Here is a 16,413-nt window from a genome sequence, read left to right on the forward strand (position 1 = left end):
GTGCATATGGCCCTTCTTTTCACTACATCTGTGTCTTTGGGGTAAATACCCAAGAGTGTCTTTAGTAACTTCTTTAACACTGCAAGACAACTCACCAAGTTTCTCTTTGTTTTTTAACTGATGTTTCTATAGCACCTAGAACTGTGCCTGGCACAAAGTAAGATTTCATTAATATTTATGGAATAAATGAATGGACAGAATGACACTTCATGGTTTCAAAAACTCACCAAAGTCCTGTCCCTGTCAAAGAATGGAGTTCAGGATGGGTATTAAGATATTCCTCAGCAAATGAACACCACCATTTGTGCATCGAACTGTGTTTTTAATATAATCCTGAAATCTTATTGCCCCAAAGTCTTACTTGTTGTTGAATCCTGCCCTCTCAGTGACTTAACAGTTTTAGAGATACTCTATCTGCATTTCTTCTGAATCTTACCGTGAGGGTGGGTTCTAATAATTCAAGTGGATGTAACCTGTAAACAAATACCTCACATTTCTAGAGGCATTGCCTATAAAATAAACATATTTAGAAATGAATAATTTTTCCACAGAATCCTGAAATCTTAATTTATCTTCTAGGTCACTCTAAGTTTCTTATATCAGATTTTCATAAGACATGTACCTTCTGGACTCTAACATACCCTGCATTCAGAAGGCTTCTCAGTTCCTCTTTGCAAGGAGACATGGGGTATGATAAAGAATAAGAGTCACTGGGGGCACCTCTCTGTCTGGCAGATGGAGGCTCTCCCTCAGCAGGGCCCATGTCCTGAGAGTTTTAAGTAAAATCACAGGCCAGCATTGCAAAGAAATCTCACCAGACTTCTGCTAGGAGAGAGTTTCATGAGTCTTTCTTTTCTTAAAGCCTATTCATTTCTTATTTTTCACCCATTTCTACCCTAGGCAAGGTCTAGGGCTGTGTGTCAGCAGGGAGTCATATATACATTTTTTTTAAATGGTCAGCTCTGGGATTCTCTGAGAATCATTGTATGGCAGTCACAGTCCAGGACATGGGTAATGGTACTATAGCATAGATTGAGAATGCTATAAACCTTCTCAGGGCACTGACACATTATTTGTCATGAAAAGAGCATGATGTTTAGGACTAGAGAGTCCTGGGTTTGAATCCTAGCTCTGTCCTGCTCTGGGAGACCTTGATTTAGGTATGTAATCTCAGCTGGACCTGTTTCCCCACCTGTAAAGTGGGGATATGATTTCCTATTTCATGGGGTTGTCATAAGGATGAAGTTAGATGATAAATGCAGAAGCTCTTTGCTTATAGTAGTTGCTCAATACAATTGGGGTTTTCTTCATCTAAGTGCCAGTTAAACAAATGATGGTTTCCCTGTTTTTCCATTTGTCTCAACTCAGTGGTTTCAGTTATGAGGTTTGATAGCAGACTTGCCTATTTGCTGTAGAATGAGGCCCAGTGCAACAACTTTTGCATGTTCAGGTTTCATTAAGGAAACAAGGATATTCAGACATTGCAAGATTATCCAATGGATGGAAACAGGTAAATAAATACCTTGAGCCAAAATTGATTTTGTCATTAAGGAAATGAAAAGGCAAGCCACAGAATGGGAGGAAATGTTTGCAATACATGTATCTGACACTGGGATATTATCTAGAATAGGCAGTAACACTGAAAATACAATTCAACTAAAAATTAGATGAGCAAGCCAATAGAATATGTACAAAAGATTCAGGTGGACACTTGACAAAAGAAAATATATGAATGATCAGCCAATGCATACATGAAAAGATGCTAGTTATCAGGGAAATGCAAATTCAAACCATGAAGATACACCATTACATATCCACTAGATTGACTAATGTTAAAAAGACCAATTATTGGCAGACGTGGAAACAACTAGAACTCTCCTACACTGTGGGTAGGAATTTAAATTTCACAACCACTTTGGAAAACTGGCAGTTTCTTAAAAAGTTAAAAATATATCTACCATATGACCCAGTCACTTCCCTCCTACATATTTACTGAAGGAAAATAAAGACATATGTCTCCTCTAAGATTTTTACATGAATTTCCATAGTGTTTTCTTTGTAATAGCCCTAAACTGGAAACAAGCAAAATGTTCATCAACAGTGAATGCAAAAATGAAATGTAATATATGCATTGCATAGAATGGAATTCTAGTCAGCAATAAAAAGGAACAGCTACTAATACATGCTACAGTATGGATGAATCTCAAAAACAATGTGCTGATGGAAAGAAGCAAGACATAACATACTGTATAATCTTATTTACATAAAATGTAAACTAATCTCTAGTAACAAACAGTGGGTTAGTGGTTGACTGGAGATGAGGATCAGTCAAGGAAGGGATAGACTGTAAAAAGGCGTGAGGCATTTTTTGGAAGGTATTGGAAATGTTCTGTAGCTTGATTCTAATATTATTCTCATGGGTATGTACAGTTGTCAAAATTCGTTAAGTGGCATGCTTTGAATGAATGCAGTCTATTGTAAAATAAATTATCCTCAATAATGTTGATAAGGTAAGAAGATAAATTGTTTATTTAAAGCAAAAATAGCAATGAATTTTATAACATATGTAGAAGATATAGATAGATAGGTAGATAGATATGAAATAATTTCAACAGTAGCACTGTGGATGGGAGAATGAAATGGAAGTGTATTGTTATATTATTGTAAGGTTCTTTGATTATCTGAGAAGTGATATAACATTATTTGAGGGAAGAACATGTTAAGTTAAAGATGCATATTTTAGACCATAAAAATTACTATAAAACATAAAAGTAACATAGCTAAAACTCTAACAGTGGAATACTAAAACCTAAGCAATTAATCAAAAGAAGACAGGAGCAGAGGGAAAAGAGAACAAAGAACATATGGGATAGATAGAGGGAAAAATTGCAAGATAATAGTTTCAAACTCAATCATGTTGATAATTACATTAGGTGTAAATGGTTTAAACACTCCTATTTAATTTGCTGATTGTCAGACATGATAAAAAAATCAAGACTAAACTAGATGCTTGCTATAAGAAACCCACCTAAGGGGCGCCTGGGTGGCTCAGTCGTTCAGCGTCTGCCTTCGGCTCAGGTCATGATCCCAGGGTCCTGGGATCGAGCCCCACATCGGGCTCCCTGCCCGGCGGGAAGCCTGCTTCTCCCTCTCCCACTCCCCCTGCTTGTGTTCCCTCTCTAGCTGTCTCTCTCTCTCTGTCAAATAAATAAAATCTTAAAAAAAAAGAAACCCACCTAAAATATGAAGACAAATAGATTAAAAGTGTGAGAATAAAACATTTATACCTGTAGACATTAACCATAAGAGAGCTGGAGTGGATATGTTAATATTAGATAAAGTAGACTTCAGAAAAAAGAATATCAACAGAGATAAAGAGGAACATTTCATGACAAAGCAGTCTACTCATCAAAAAGACATAACAATCTAAATGTGCATGGTCTCACAAAATAGCCTCAAAATACATGAAGCAAAAATGGAAAGTATTGAAAGGAGAAATTAACAAATCCAAAATTATAGTTGCAAACATCAGTCATTCTCTTTGAGTAGTTGATATAAAAATTGATATAATAAACAGTAATGATATAAAAGATACGAACATTACTAATGAACTTGACTTAAAAGAAATTTATAGAATATTTTATCCAACAACAGCAGAATGCACATTCTTTTCTTATTTTATTTTATTTATTTTATCTAAGTATAATTAACATACAGTGTTATATTAGTCTCAGGTGTACAATATATGTATGATTCAACAATTCTATACATTTCTCAGTGCTCATCAAGATAAGCATACTCTTAATCCCCTTTACTTATTTCATTCATCCCCCCAGCCGTCTCCCCTTTGGTAACCACCAGATTGTTCTCTATAGTTGAGAGTCTGGTTTTTTGTCTTTTTTTTCTTTGTTCACTTGTTTTATTTCTTAAATTCTACATATGAGTGAAGTCATACGGGATATATCTTTCTCTGACTAACAGTTTACTAAGCATTATAGCCTCTGGGTCCATCCATGTTGCAAATGGTGAGATTTCATTCTTTTTATGGCTGATTAATATTCCATTTTATGTATATACACTACATCTTCTTTATCCATTCATATATTGATGGATGCCTTTGTTGCTTCCATATCTTGGCTATTGTAAATAACGCTGCAGTAAACTCAAGGGTGCATATATCTTTTTGAATTACTGTTTTCATTTTCTTTGGATAAATGCCCAGTAGTGGAATTACTGCATCATATGGTATTTCTATTTTTATTTTTTGAGGAGCTGCCATACTGTTTTCCACAGTGGCTGCACGAATTTGCATTCTCACAAACATTGCACAAGAGTTCCTTTTTCTCCCTATCCTTGCCAACACTTGCTATTTCTTATGTTTTTTTATTTTAGCCATAATGACAGGTGTATAGTGATATCTCATTGTGGTTGTGATTTGCATTTTCCTGATAATTTTTGATGTTGAATGTCTTCTCATATGTTTGTTAGCCTTCTGTATGCCTTTTTTGGAAAAATATCTGTTCTTTTCAAGTGCACGTAGAACATTTATCAAGACAAACCATGTAAATTTAAAGGATTGAAATCAGACAAAGTATGTTTTCTGATTAGAATGAAATTAGAAATTAATAACAAAAACATCTGGGATAATCCCATATATTAGGAAACTAGACAACACACATAATTTATAGGTCAAAGGAGAAGTCTCAAGGGAAATTAGAAAATATTTTGAACAAAATGAAAATGAAACAACATATCAGAATTTGTGGTGTACAGCTAAACCAGTTCTTAGAGGAAAAATTAAAATATTTACATTAGAAAAGGAGAAAATTAGAAAATCAATGGCGCTCCCTGCTCGGCAGGGAGTCTGCTTCTCCCTCTGACCCTCCTCCCTCTCATGCTCTCTGTCTCTCATTCTCTCTCTCTCAAATAAATAAATAAAATCTTTAAAAAAGAAAAAAAAGAAAGAAAAAAAAAAGAAAATCAATGGTGTAAATTTCCATTTTAATGAGTAGTAATTGATATAATAAACAGTAATGATATAAAAGATATGAACATTACTAATGAACTTGAAAGAAATTGAACTTAAAAGAAATTTATAGAATATTCTATCCAACAACAGCAGAATGCACATTCTTTTCTTTTCTTATTTTATTTTATTTATTTTATTTAAGTATAATTAACATACAGTGTTACATTAGTCTCAGGTGGAACAAGGAACAAATCAAATTCAAATCAAGCAGAAAGAATAATAAAAATGAAAGCAGAAATCATTGAAATAAGAAATAGCCAAAAAATAAACATAATTAAGCCAAAAATTATTTTTTCTTTCAAAAAATAGATAAAATTGATAGACCTTCAGCTAGATTAATTAAGAAAAAAGACACACAAATGATCAGCATATGGAATAAATGAGAGGACATCACTACAGATCCTACAGTAGGATCCTACAGTATCCTTTCAAATGGATTGAAAGGATAAAATTAAATACTATGGTTATTATTATTGATATAATGTCAGTGTAATGCCAATATATTTTACAATATATATGAAATAGAAAATTTCATGAAAGACATGTTACCAAAAGTGACTGAAAAAAACTGGAAAATCAAAATAGCTTCATCTGACATTGTTGGTGAAATATATCAAATACTTAAGAAAAGAAAACATACTAACTTTACACAAACTCTTTCATAAGTTGAAGGAGAAGGGAAAACTTTCTAATTCATTTTAGGAGCATTACCTTGACACCAAAAACCAGGGAAAGACATTATGAGACCACTATCCCTTGTGAACAAAATGTTAGTAGATCACATACAGTGCATTTTACTCTATACAGTGATCAAGTGGTGTTTATCCCAGGAATGTTAGGCTTGTGTAACATTTGAAAATCAATCTATATGATTTGCCATATTAACATTATAAAGGAGAAACATCATATAATCATCTCAACAGATGGCACTCAATTGACAGAGAACAGTCAATGAATCAACACCTCTAACTGCCACTACTTTTATCAATCTCCAGAGTCTGAAGCTTCAGTTGAGAAGACCAGAAAGGCCATACTTCATGGTACTTTCCATGAGTTTGAGGTGCTTAGAGGAAAGTACCCAGCTCAGTGTGTTTACCACCCTTTATCAGAGGCCAGTCCTAGAATTTGGTAGAGCATAGTGAGAAAGAGTTCACTAAAGCTTTTATTCCCAGCAGTTGTTATAAACGATAACTCACTTTAAGAGACTTTAAAAACAAGCTCTATAAGAAATTGTTCAGAAGGGAGAGAGAGGGAAACCTGTACCTTCCATTATAGTATTTTGAAACATGGCAAAGAAGAAAACCAGAACTGAGGGGGTGTGCATGCAGATGGAGGGAGGCCCATAGACATTGTGCTGCATAGTAGTCATAGTCATAGGTGGCTGAGAGATGAAGGAAAATGGTGAATCTTACCACTTTGAAGGAAGAAGTCAATTCCTATCTGTATACATTTCTATTGGTGCTATAAGTAATTGCCACAAACTTGGTGGCTTAAAATAACACAAATTTGTTATCTTACAGTTCTAGAGATCAGAAGTCCAAAATAGGTCTCAATGATGCAAAATCAGTGTCAGCGGGGCTGCATTCCTTTTGGAGGCTCTAGGGGAGAATTGACTTCCTTGCATTTTCTAGCTTCTGGAGGCTCCCTCATTACTTGGCTTGTGGCCCCTTCATCCATTTCAAAGCCAGCAATGGCTGGTTGAGTCTCATGCTGCATCTCCCTGACTACTTTGTTGCCCCATCTCCTTCTCCTGCCTCCCTCTCACTTATAGGGACCCTTGTGATTACATTTGGGCTCCCGGATGATCCAGGATAATCTCCCAATCATAAGATCCTAGATTTAATCACATCTGAAAAAAATCCCTTCTGCCACGTGGGGTAACATATTCTCAGGTTTCAGGGATGAGGACCTGGTCATCTTTGGGGGCCATTATTCTGCCTAGCACGCTTTCAACGGAAGTAGAATCAGAAAAATTAAAAAATATATATATAAGAGACGTGAAAGATTTTTGTGTGAAGGGAGGGGGGAAATAGTTTGGAATATGATCTTCTATGGTAGACGACAGCAGGGAGAGAGTTACACTGAGTGCCCATTTTTTGTCGGGTCAAGGGCTGTGAAGACAGATGCCAACGTGAGCAATGGGGCCTCTGAGGGGCTGGCAGAAAAGTAAGCCTGGACAGAAAGCAAGGGAGAAGTTTTCCAAGGGGCAGATGGCGTGGTGGAGCCTCACAGCGACAGGGTGCAGGGTGACGGTTCTGAAGGGCACATGGAGACTTTGGTAGCATCTGAGGAAGGAGCAGGTGTCACCCTGGGCTTGCCTCAGACGCGCCTCCACCATGGTTCCTGGGGGCTGGGGTGGGGGCACTGCTGCGTCGCTCACATGTCTGCACTCCTCTCTCAGGTATGCTGGGGTCCTCCTGGACGAGGACATCTTCCGTGGGAAGGAGCTCGTGGACAGTCGCCCGCTGCAGGCGCTGGTGGCGGGGCTGAAGGCCTACAGTACCTGGGAGAACGTCAGCTGCCTGCAGGACTGCCGCGAGTGCACAGGAGGCATGGTGAGCCCCGCGGGCCCCAGAGGCGCCAGCCCCCCGGGTCCCCCTGCTTTAGCTAGTGCAAGGCCAGCACTGTGTGTCTGCAAGCAGGGCATCAGCTTCAGGCAGAAACCCATTGTCTTCATAACCCTGGGTGTATCACCTAGCCTTGCGATCCGTGCGTCTGCCTCCTACCATGCTGCGAGGACTGATGGGGACCACTACGTTTGTAAAATGCTAGCCCCCATGGCCTGGCCCATGGAGACCTGCAGTAAATGTCATTAAACTTGGTGGTGGCTGTTGTTGACTGTATGGGGAAGGGCCAATGAGGGTCAGATGATGAAAGCACTTCTCCAATGTTTGAATCCCTTGGGAAGAATGCAGGAAATGACCCCAGGGGTGTCCAGCCCCAGGAAGAAGGCAGACAGGGATGTGCCAAGCATTTGGAGACTGCTTAGTATGTCCCCAGCACTGGGCCTCAGACTGAATTGTGCAGTGAGGGGCACGAGGTGTGAGAAATCTCACTTTGAGTCACTGGAGAGTTGAGGGAGACTCTGAGAAGAGCTGGAATCTGTGCCCGATTCCCCCACAACCTGAGAGCAGAGACCACTGCAAGATGCGGGAAACAGGATTTGGAGAGCCTCTGCATCCTTACGAGGGCTCGGAGCTGGTTAGAAGGGGAACCCACGTGGGGTCTGTGAGGGCATAGCGGGTGGGGTGTGGTGTTGTGGACCTGTGATGCAGTAGCATAGCAGGGCTATGGGGATCAGCTGTGGTGGAAACTGGGGTTCATCCCCAGATGACAGCCCTGCATTGGTGACCCCCAGGGACTACACTGCTTCATTGGCATGTGGGCTGGATGCAGGCACTGCTGGAGCCTCCAAAAGACATTTCCTGGAGGAAGGAGGGAAGAAGGAGCCCCTATTGGGGTTTTGGCCTGAGTTTGATTCTGAACTTGGCTGAATATTGTCCTATAAACAGCAGCCCTGAACCTGCAGGGGAGGATGACAAGTTTTAGCCTCAGTGCGAAGGGGTCAAGAGCAAGTTAAGGGCAGTGGTAGAAAATAAAAGGGGAAGGATAAGTTTCCAGAAAGTCTGCTGCCCTGCCTCTCTGTATCAGAGCTGGGGCCTGTGGAGGGGTGAGGAGTGAGGGATGAAGTGCAAGAAATGAGGAAGGGCTGGGCCTTCATAATAGGCACAGCCCTAGAGTTTCTCCAACATGAACAACATGCATGAGGGCCTCCTGTGAAAGCCAGTGTGATCATTTCTCACCTGTGATCATTTCTCAGGTATAATATCACCTGAAAGTAGGTGGCTAAGTAAAGGTGTGCCCATGATGCAGGGAGGCCTAGTTAGGTGTGCACTCTGTGTCCGTGACGATGGTGGGGGTGATGGTGGTGGAGATGCCTGCTTTGCTCCCGTGGATGTTGTGTGGGAGTCCACATGGAAGGAAAGAGAATGCAGAACAAAGTAACAGCTAGCGCTGGGGTACAGCTGGGCCAGGAGCTGAGCTCCTCTGAGGCAGCCAGGTGCCGTGGCTCATCATGACTTTCCTTAGTGCCTTGGCAAGGTGGGAGGCTCCTGCCACTTGGCTGGTTTCCACCTGTAGCTCCAGGAAGGCGGTTATCTCTTAGAACAGGAGTTTGCTGGCAGCAGTTAGGAAGAGAACTCAGGGATTCTGGGGTCAAACAAGAAAGTTTAGGTCAGCAGGTGGAAGGTAAGACCAGAAGTGACCCCTCAGGCAGAGGTAGCCCACATAGGGGAGGGTTGGGGCTCTGCTGGGGTTGCTGAGCCGATGCAGATATTGTGGCTTCTGACAGATGACTCAACCTGAGGGTGTGCTCAAAACCACCTGTGGTCCTCTCGTCTTCCTCCCTTGGCTCATTCCCTTTGATGCATTTCATGGGCTGACGTGTCCAGTGGTGTCCTGCCCCTGGGCTTTCATACCCTCCCAGATGACCTGATGGACAGACAGGATGGTGGACAGATGGACTGATGGCAAATAGGATGGTGGATAGACAGATTGGTTGATTGACTTGTTGCCCTGTGCATTCGTTATCTCTGATAATTTAGTTTCACTGGAATGTTACTAATTTGGCTCTTTGGGATTTAAGACTGTGTATTTGAAAATGGGAAAGGGAAAAAGGCTGCTAAATGTCTTGCAGGCATTGACACTTAACAAAAGTGATCAGTTCTTCCTGTCTGCTTAGCTTATCTTGGGCCGGAGGGGAAGATTCAAGACACAGCAGCCTCCAGCACTTGGTCTAGGCAAGAGTTCAGCATCCCAGCATTGTTGCTCTTAAACTGTTCTGGGCAAACCTTTGGATTCTGAGGTTCTTTCTCTCCACATTGAATGTTTCCATAGCAGTTGGTTGTCTATTTTAATAATATTATCACTGTGCATCAAGAAACCATGAGAAAGTCTTAGGTTGGCTCTTGCTACAGAAGCTTCCTCGATTGTTGCTTTCTTTGGGTGATGGGTTGAATGTCGCAAGAGTGACATTTAGTTGCTAAAAGAGCATAGTGCTAAAAGAAGCATCGTCTGTCACTTTTTGTGCCTAAAACCTGGGATAAATGAGATCTCATACAAACTTTTTTTCCAAAATTAGATCATCAAGTGAACAATACTGGTTGGAACTTACATAATTCATGTTTGTGCAAGCACATCATTGCCTTAGTGACTGCTGATGAAGAGTCATTGTTCAGTATTTCTAAGTTCTGTCTGTGTGTGGAGCAGTGTGCAAGGTACATGCTCCCTGTCCTGAGGGCCGGATAATGCGAGGGTGGGCACCATACATTGTGCATGGAACTGGGTGGCCCTAAGATTTCAGTGAAATGAACATTCGGGGACTCCCACTCTGACCAGGTTGAAGTTACATGAAGTTACCCTCCTGACTAAAATAGCAAGACACTGGACATCAGGCAGTGAGAGTGAGGAAATTAATTAAATTTAATTTAATTTAATTTAATTAAATTTAATTTAATTAGTCTTACATTTGTCCCAGTTTACTACCTCGAGAGTTTCCACACCATGCCTTAGGAGGGGCAACTGAGGCAGAGCCCAGTGAACTCTCTGATTTGAAGACACGATGCTGAGAGTCGAGGGAGACCAAAGCACCTGGAATTCATGGGATAGAATAGGAGACAGAAGAGAACTGGTCGGTCAGAGAGAGAACTCAGGCATCTGCAGTGACCCCCTTCAAACATTCAGCTGAGCACTGACTATTGCATGTGTGTGAGGGAAAGAATCACCTGGAAGGATTGGAGGGAACAGTATGTGGTCCTCACATGGGACTGGGAATAGTGCCTTTTCCCACAAGCCAGTCTGGAATACTTTAAGACTCAGCCTGAGAATAAAAGAAATGTTATGTATAAAAGAACAAAGTTAAGGATGACAGCACATTTCTCTTTGGGGGAAAAAAAAAAAAAAAACAAGAAGTGGAGCAACATTTTAAAAAGTATTAAAGGAGAAAAATCAAGATAAAATTCTATACTCTGAAAAATTATGTTTCAAAAAAAAAAAAAGGTTATAACAAAGACATGTTTGGACTTGCCAAAGTTGAAAGGATTCATCACCAGCAGACTTTCACTGTAAGAAATATTAAAAGAAACTCTTCACACAGAGGGAAAATGATATCAGATAGAAATATGGATCTGCACAAAACAATGAAAAGCACCAAAAATAGGTTTTTTTAAAGATTTTATTTATTTATTTTAGAGAGAGGGAGGGAGAGCACAGCAGGGGTGAGGGACAGAGGGAGAGAGAGAATTTCAAGCAGACCCCACACTGAGTGGGGAGCCTGACTTGGGGCTCGATCTCATGATCCTGAGATCATGACCTGAGCCCAAATCAAGAGTCAGTTGCTTAACCAACTGAGCCACCCAGGTGCACCATAACTTTCTTAATATGTAAGATTTTTCTTAGTATTTAAATTTCTTTAAAAGGTAATTGAGGTGTGCCTGGGTCACTCGGTCGGTTAGTGTCTGACTCTTGATTTCTGCTCAGGTCATGATCTCAGTGTTGTGAAATGGAGCCCCAAGTTGAGCTCTGTGCTTAGGGGGGAGTCTACTTGAGAGTTTCTCCTTCTCCCTCTGGCCCTCCCCCACCCCCAACTCCTGCTCATGCACACACTCTCTCTCTCTCTCAAATAAATAAATCTTTTTAAAAAATAGGTAATTGACTCTCAACAAAAATAATAGCAATGTAGAGTGAGTTTTATAACATGTATAAAAATAAAATGTATGACAATAATCACGTAAAGACCAGAAGGGGAGAAAAGGAAGTGTACTTTTGTAAGGTTCTTATGCTACACCTGACGTGGTAGAATATCACCTGAAAGTAGACTGTGGAAAGTTGAAGATTTATACTATAAACCCTAAAGCTACCACTAAAATAATACAACAAGGAGTTATAAGCCAACATAGGAGTTAATATGGAATTCAGCAATACTAAGTTAATCCAAAAGAAAGCAGGAGAAGAAGAAGTAGCGGAGAATGAAGAGATTGTTCAAATAAAAAACAAATAGCCATATGGTAGATATAAACCCAACCATGTTCATAAATGCTTTAAATGCAAATACCCCAATTAAAATCAGAGATTGCCAGATTGGATAAAAAAGCAAGACCCAGCTACATACCTACAAGAAACACACTTCGAATATAAAGACTCAAAGAGGTTAAAAGTAAAAGGATGGAAAAAGATATGCCATGCTCACACTAATCAGAAGAAAGCTGGAGTGCCTATTACTATCAGACAAAGCAGATTTCAGAGCCAAGAATATTGCCAGGGATAAATAAGTCCATTTCATAATGACAAGGGGGCCATTTCGAGAGGATATAATAATCCTCAGCCTAATAACAACCTTAGCAGGTTAACGGTAAGCAGGTTAATAACAACTTTAGCTACTTTGGTTATCCCCACTTTGCAGATGAGGAAACGGGGGTTCAGAGCAGGTGGTCATCTGATCCCAGAGTCCATGCTGATATAGTGAAGCTATGCCCCGAGGAGGAGTGGGAAATCACACTGAGGTGTCTGGGAGGCTCTCCAAGGAGATGAAGTTCACCTTCGCTGTGTGGAATGAACAGATAGCACTGGGTGAGTGGGACCCCAGTGCACCCTGCATTTGCACACAGGTCCTACTTCAGTTTAACAAGCCTCCTAATGTTACAAGGCCCACACTTAACCAAAGATGAGGTCTGGACTCTGGGGGTGCTTAGTGCCTCTGGGACTTCAGACCTGCCCTTCCAACTGACTCTTCATGCCGAAGAAAGGCAGCTTCTTCCCATGTCAGACATAGCATATGCAGGGGCCCAGGATCCAGGGGCTGCGGGGTCTCTCTGCTTTTTATTTGTTTTAGTTAACAGTCATAAAGGATTTTCTATAAATGTAGGCACCTTTTTAAGTGCTTCACATATAGTAACTTAGCTAACTCCCAAGTTAGATGAGTACTGTTATCAGACTTACTTTTCAAAGGAGGAAACTGAGGCCAGAAAGAGATTAAATAACTGGCCCAAGGTTAAGGGGCTAAAATGTGGCAGAGCCAGGCTTTAAACGCAGAGAATCTGTCTCCAGAGGCCATGCACCAAACCACTGTGCCATATGCAAACCAAGTGTTCCCTATGCTCCAGAAAATAGCTGGGTTCATGTTGATGGGATGCGCACAGTCTGAATCCAGCATGCCACTTTGGAGCTGTGTGACCTTGGCTGGGTCTCTCCTATTCCTGAGTGTGTAGACGAGTCTTGCTGAGCTGCTCAGAAGTTAGCATTGAACTGGATCCTCCCATAATGGAGGAGGTTAACAGGCAGGACCAGACCCTTTTCCTCTCAGACCCTCTGAGGTGATTCCTGGCTCTTGCCCTTTATTGTAGGGCTGAGGGAAGTAAGGCGGGATGTGGTTACATTACTAACCCTGAACTTCTTTGGTAAGTCAGGGAGGAGCTGGGATAGGAGTTGGGAAAGCAAAGCCCATTCTTGGCGTGCAGCCGGGCACCATTCCCAATGGCGAGGGCTTCATGCTCACACATGTTCTGCATTTTGGATTTTAATCTCAGTATGTAAGTGGAGAATCCAACTGGCCTCATTTGGACATGATGAAAACCCTTCACCTGCCCATGTGGGAACGCTGGGAGCTGAATTCTGCGGGCTCTGGGTAGTCACATGACTCGGGCCTCAGCTGCTTCTCTTTGCTTCCACCTTCTTTCTTTAAAAATTGATGGAGCCTGGGTGCCTGGGTGGCTCAGTTGGTTAAGCGACTGCCTTCGGCTCAGGTCATGATCCTGGAGTCCCGGGATCGAGTCTCGCATCGGGGTCCCTGCTCAGCAGGGAGTCTGCTTCTCCCTCTCCCGCTCCCCCCTCTTGTGCTCTTTCTCTCTCTCACTCTCTCTCTCAAATAAATAAATAAAATCTTAAAAAAAAAAAAATTGATGGAGCCAACCAAGTTCTTAGGACTGTTGCTATTTAACTGTACTTGTACATTGTCTATTTTCTCCATATCCAAGCAAATTCAGATTGAATTTCCTACCGTTGTCTGAGAGAGGAATAGGGAAGCAGAACCCCAGATTACAGAATCCTCTTATGGGGCTGCATCATGAAAAGGGGCAGTATGAGAGGTGGGGGGAGAGCATTCATCACCGAAGGGGTGAGACCTCCTGGTCAGGGCTCTGGGACCCTGGATCTTACCACCGGGAACCTCAATTTTCTTATCTTTTAAAGCCTAGCCATGATAGGCACTCAGTAAATACTAGAATGTCCTCTTCTTTTTTCCTGGATGTGATTACATTGAAGGATCCAACTCTCTCACCCCGACCCCCATGACCCAGTAGACTCATGTGGGAGCTCCCTGGTTAGAGCTCCTCAGGGAGCCTTGGAGAGTAGAAGCAGGTCACATTCTCAGCAGATCTGACTCCAGATCATCAGGGTCTGCAAAAACAGGCTCGGGCCTAGACAGGCTGCATGGTTCCTGCTGATCCTGCCACTGGAGTAGAACTTAACAGGAGCCCTAGCTGTTGACCCTGTACAACCACATTCTTCACAGGGAACTGTTAGAGTATTCTTTGGCCCTTGTGCATTCCCTGTACCTGGATGCCCATGGCCAGGAGCTGTGTTCTTTATGTTGTCCCCCTTGATATCAACACTGGGAAATACCACTCCTGGGCTCACCGGGCCCTGAGGATTGGTCTCCACAGCAGGATTTTAGGGTCCCCTCCATCAGGGCCCCTCTGTGAGAGCCTTCTCATCTCAGCCCGTGGCAGCTCCATTCTGTTTCAGAATCCTGCATGGAAGAGCAGAACTGGCTGAAGCAGAATAGAGAAATATCCGTACAAAATTGGAGCAAGCGAAAGTCTCAGAAGAGATCTACAACCCAGCCTGATGATGAGGTTATCAGCAAACACACACTGACCATTCCTTTCATGTTAGACACAGAGCTGCTGTTTGCTGTTTGGAGATGTCATCCAGCTGGGCCATGACTGAGTCATTATATTTTAAAGATTGCATAAGAGAGCACTAAAACAATTACAAGTGTTTGTAAATTAAAAAAAAAAAAAAAAGTGGTGTGTTGCGGAGCCCCTCAGTTATTTAGTAGACTTAATCCCAAAACTAACTCCTTAGGGAGATTCAACACGACCTCATTTATCTGGCATTGACCATTTCTTGGAACAGAGCCAAGGCCTGAAATAAGCAAAACAGAACTCTGGGAATCCCAAAGAGATGACGTGAGGTCCACGTGCTGAAGCTCAAGCCCTTACTCATTCCTGAAGGAGCCTGGCCAGCTTCCTCTGGAGCCTGGTCATGCTTGTTGACTCTCACACATGGTTCCTGGCTTCCTGAGGTGCTGCTGCAGAGTAGTAAGGATAGCGGAACTCCGCAGGCAAGCAGCTAAGAGTGCTGGTGACCAAAGGAGAGGCAGAAGAACTAGAAAAACCAGACTGAAAAATCCAAGAGCACAGTGGGCCCCGCTTCAGGCCCAAGGAAGAATCAAAACTCTGGTGGAACATGAAGTCCTCTCAGAAAAATGGGCTCTGTGCAGCAGGCAGGCTGGTGCAAGGAGGATAGTCATTTGAGGGTCACCCCTCTGTCCTGGATGCTGCAGATTTACTATTCCCTGGAATAAGATAGTATTTCTTTAACTGCCCAGCTTTTCATAGCAATCCCCTGGATGTATATCTCTCAAAATAGATAAGTAGGTCAGCCTGACTTGGATCTAATATGGCAGAGACCATTTTACTCCCCATTCAATTTCTTAAGAAGAGACAGAGCCAAGAAAAATCCTGGCTGGTGCCTGGGTTATGTGGAGCTAGTGATTCTGGTGGAGGATTCTAGGTATGGAGGTCATGGATCCAGTTGGCTAGTGTTGCATGTGTGGGCAGGGTAGGGGTGAGTTGGGCTTCACCCTAATGCCAAGTAACTGGGTAACATTACTGGGTAATGCCAAGTACCTGGAAGAGGTTCAGGTATGGCCCATACTCAGAAGGGGTCCCAGGATCTGACAGACCTCCTAGGAGGGGACTGGCTTGGATCTAAGTGCTACTGACCCCAGCAGAAGGAACCTCTCTGTGGCTGCTATGACACTTTCTTCAGCCAGACTCTTTGCTCAGCCATGACCTGATTTTTCTAGAACATCAGTGGGTCTCTGATCAACTTCATTGATCAGAGGACCCTTTCTCTGGACAGAGTTAGGGCCCACAAGAAGAATCTCAACATTTTGGGACTCTGGATTAAACCCTAGGTTTCTCCTCATTTCTGCTGTCACTTTCTGGTCATTATGCAGACAACAACCAGTTTGATTGTAGGGATTTAGAAAAACAGCATAGTAAAAATACTTTATGATGATAAATTATTTCTCAACTTTGAAA

At 42.0% G+C, this 16,413-nt stretch overlaps 1 protein-coding gene across 1 annotated transcript in view; it reads left to right on the forward strand.

Moving 5' to 3' along the window:
• ACOXL (acyl-CoA oxidase like) overlaps positions 1–16,413 on the forward strand; it is a 322,912-nt gene that overhangs the window by 149,122 nt on the left and 157,377 nt on the right. Inside the window, exon 12 of the mRNA XM_035001042.1 lies at positions 7,431–7,584. Within this exon, the coding sequence (XP_034856933.1) occupies positions 7,431–7,584 (154 nt within the window). The remainder of the gene's footprint in view (positions 1–7,430; positions 7,585–16,413) is intronic.

The sequence above is a fragment of the Mirounga leonina genome, unplaced genomic scaffold, assembly GCF_011800145.1.
Source record: "Mirounga leonina isolate KUSES-001 unplaced genomic scaffold, KU_Mleo_1.0 Mir_125, whole genome shotgun sequence".
NCBI classification, from domain to species: Eukaryota; Metazoa; Chordata; class Mammalia; order Carnivora; family Phocidae; genus Mirounga; species Mirounga leonina.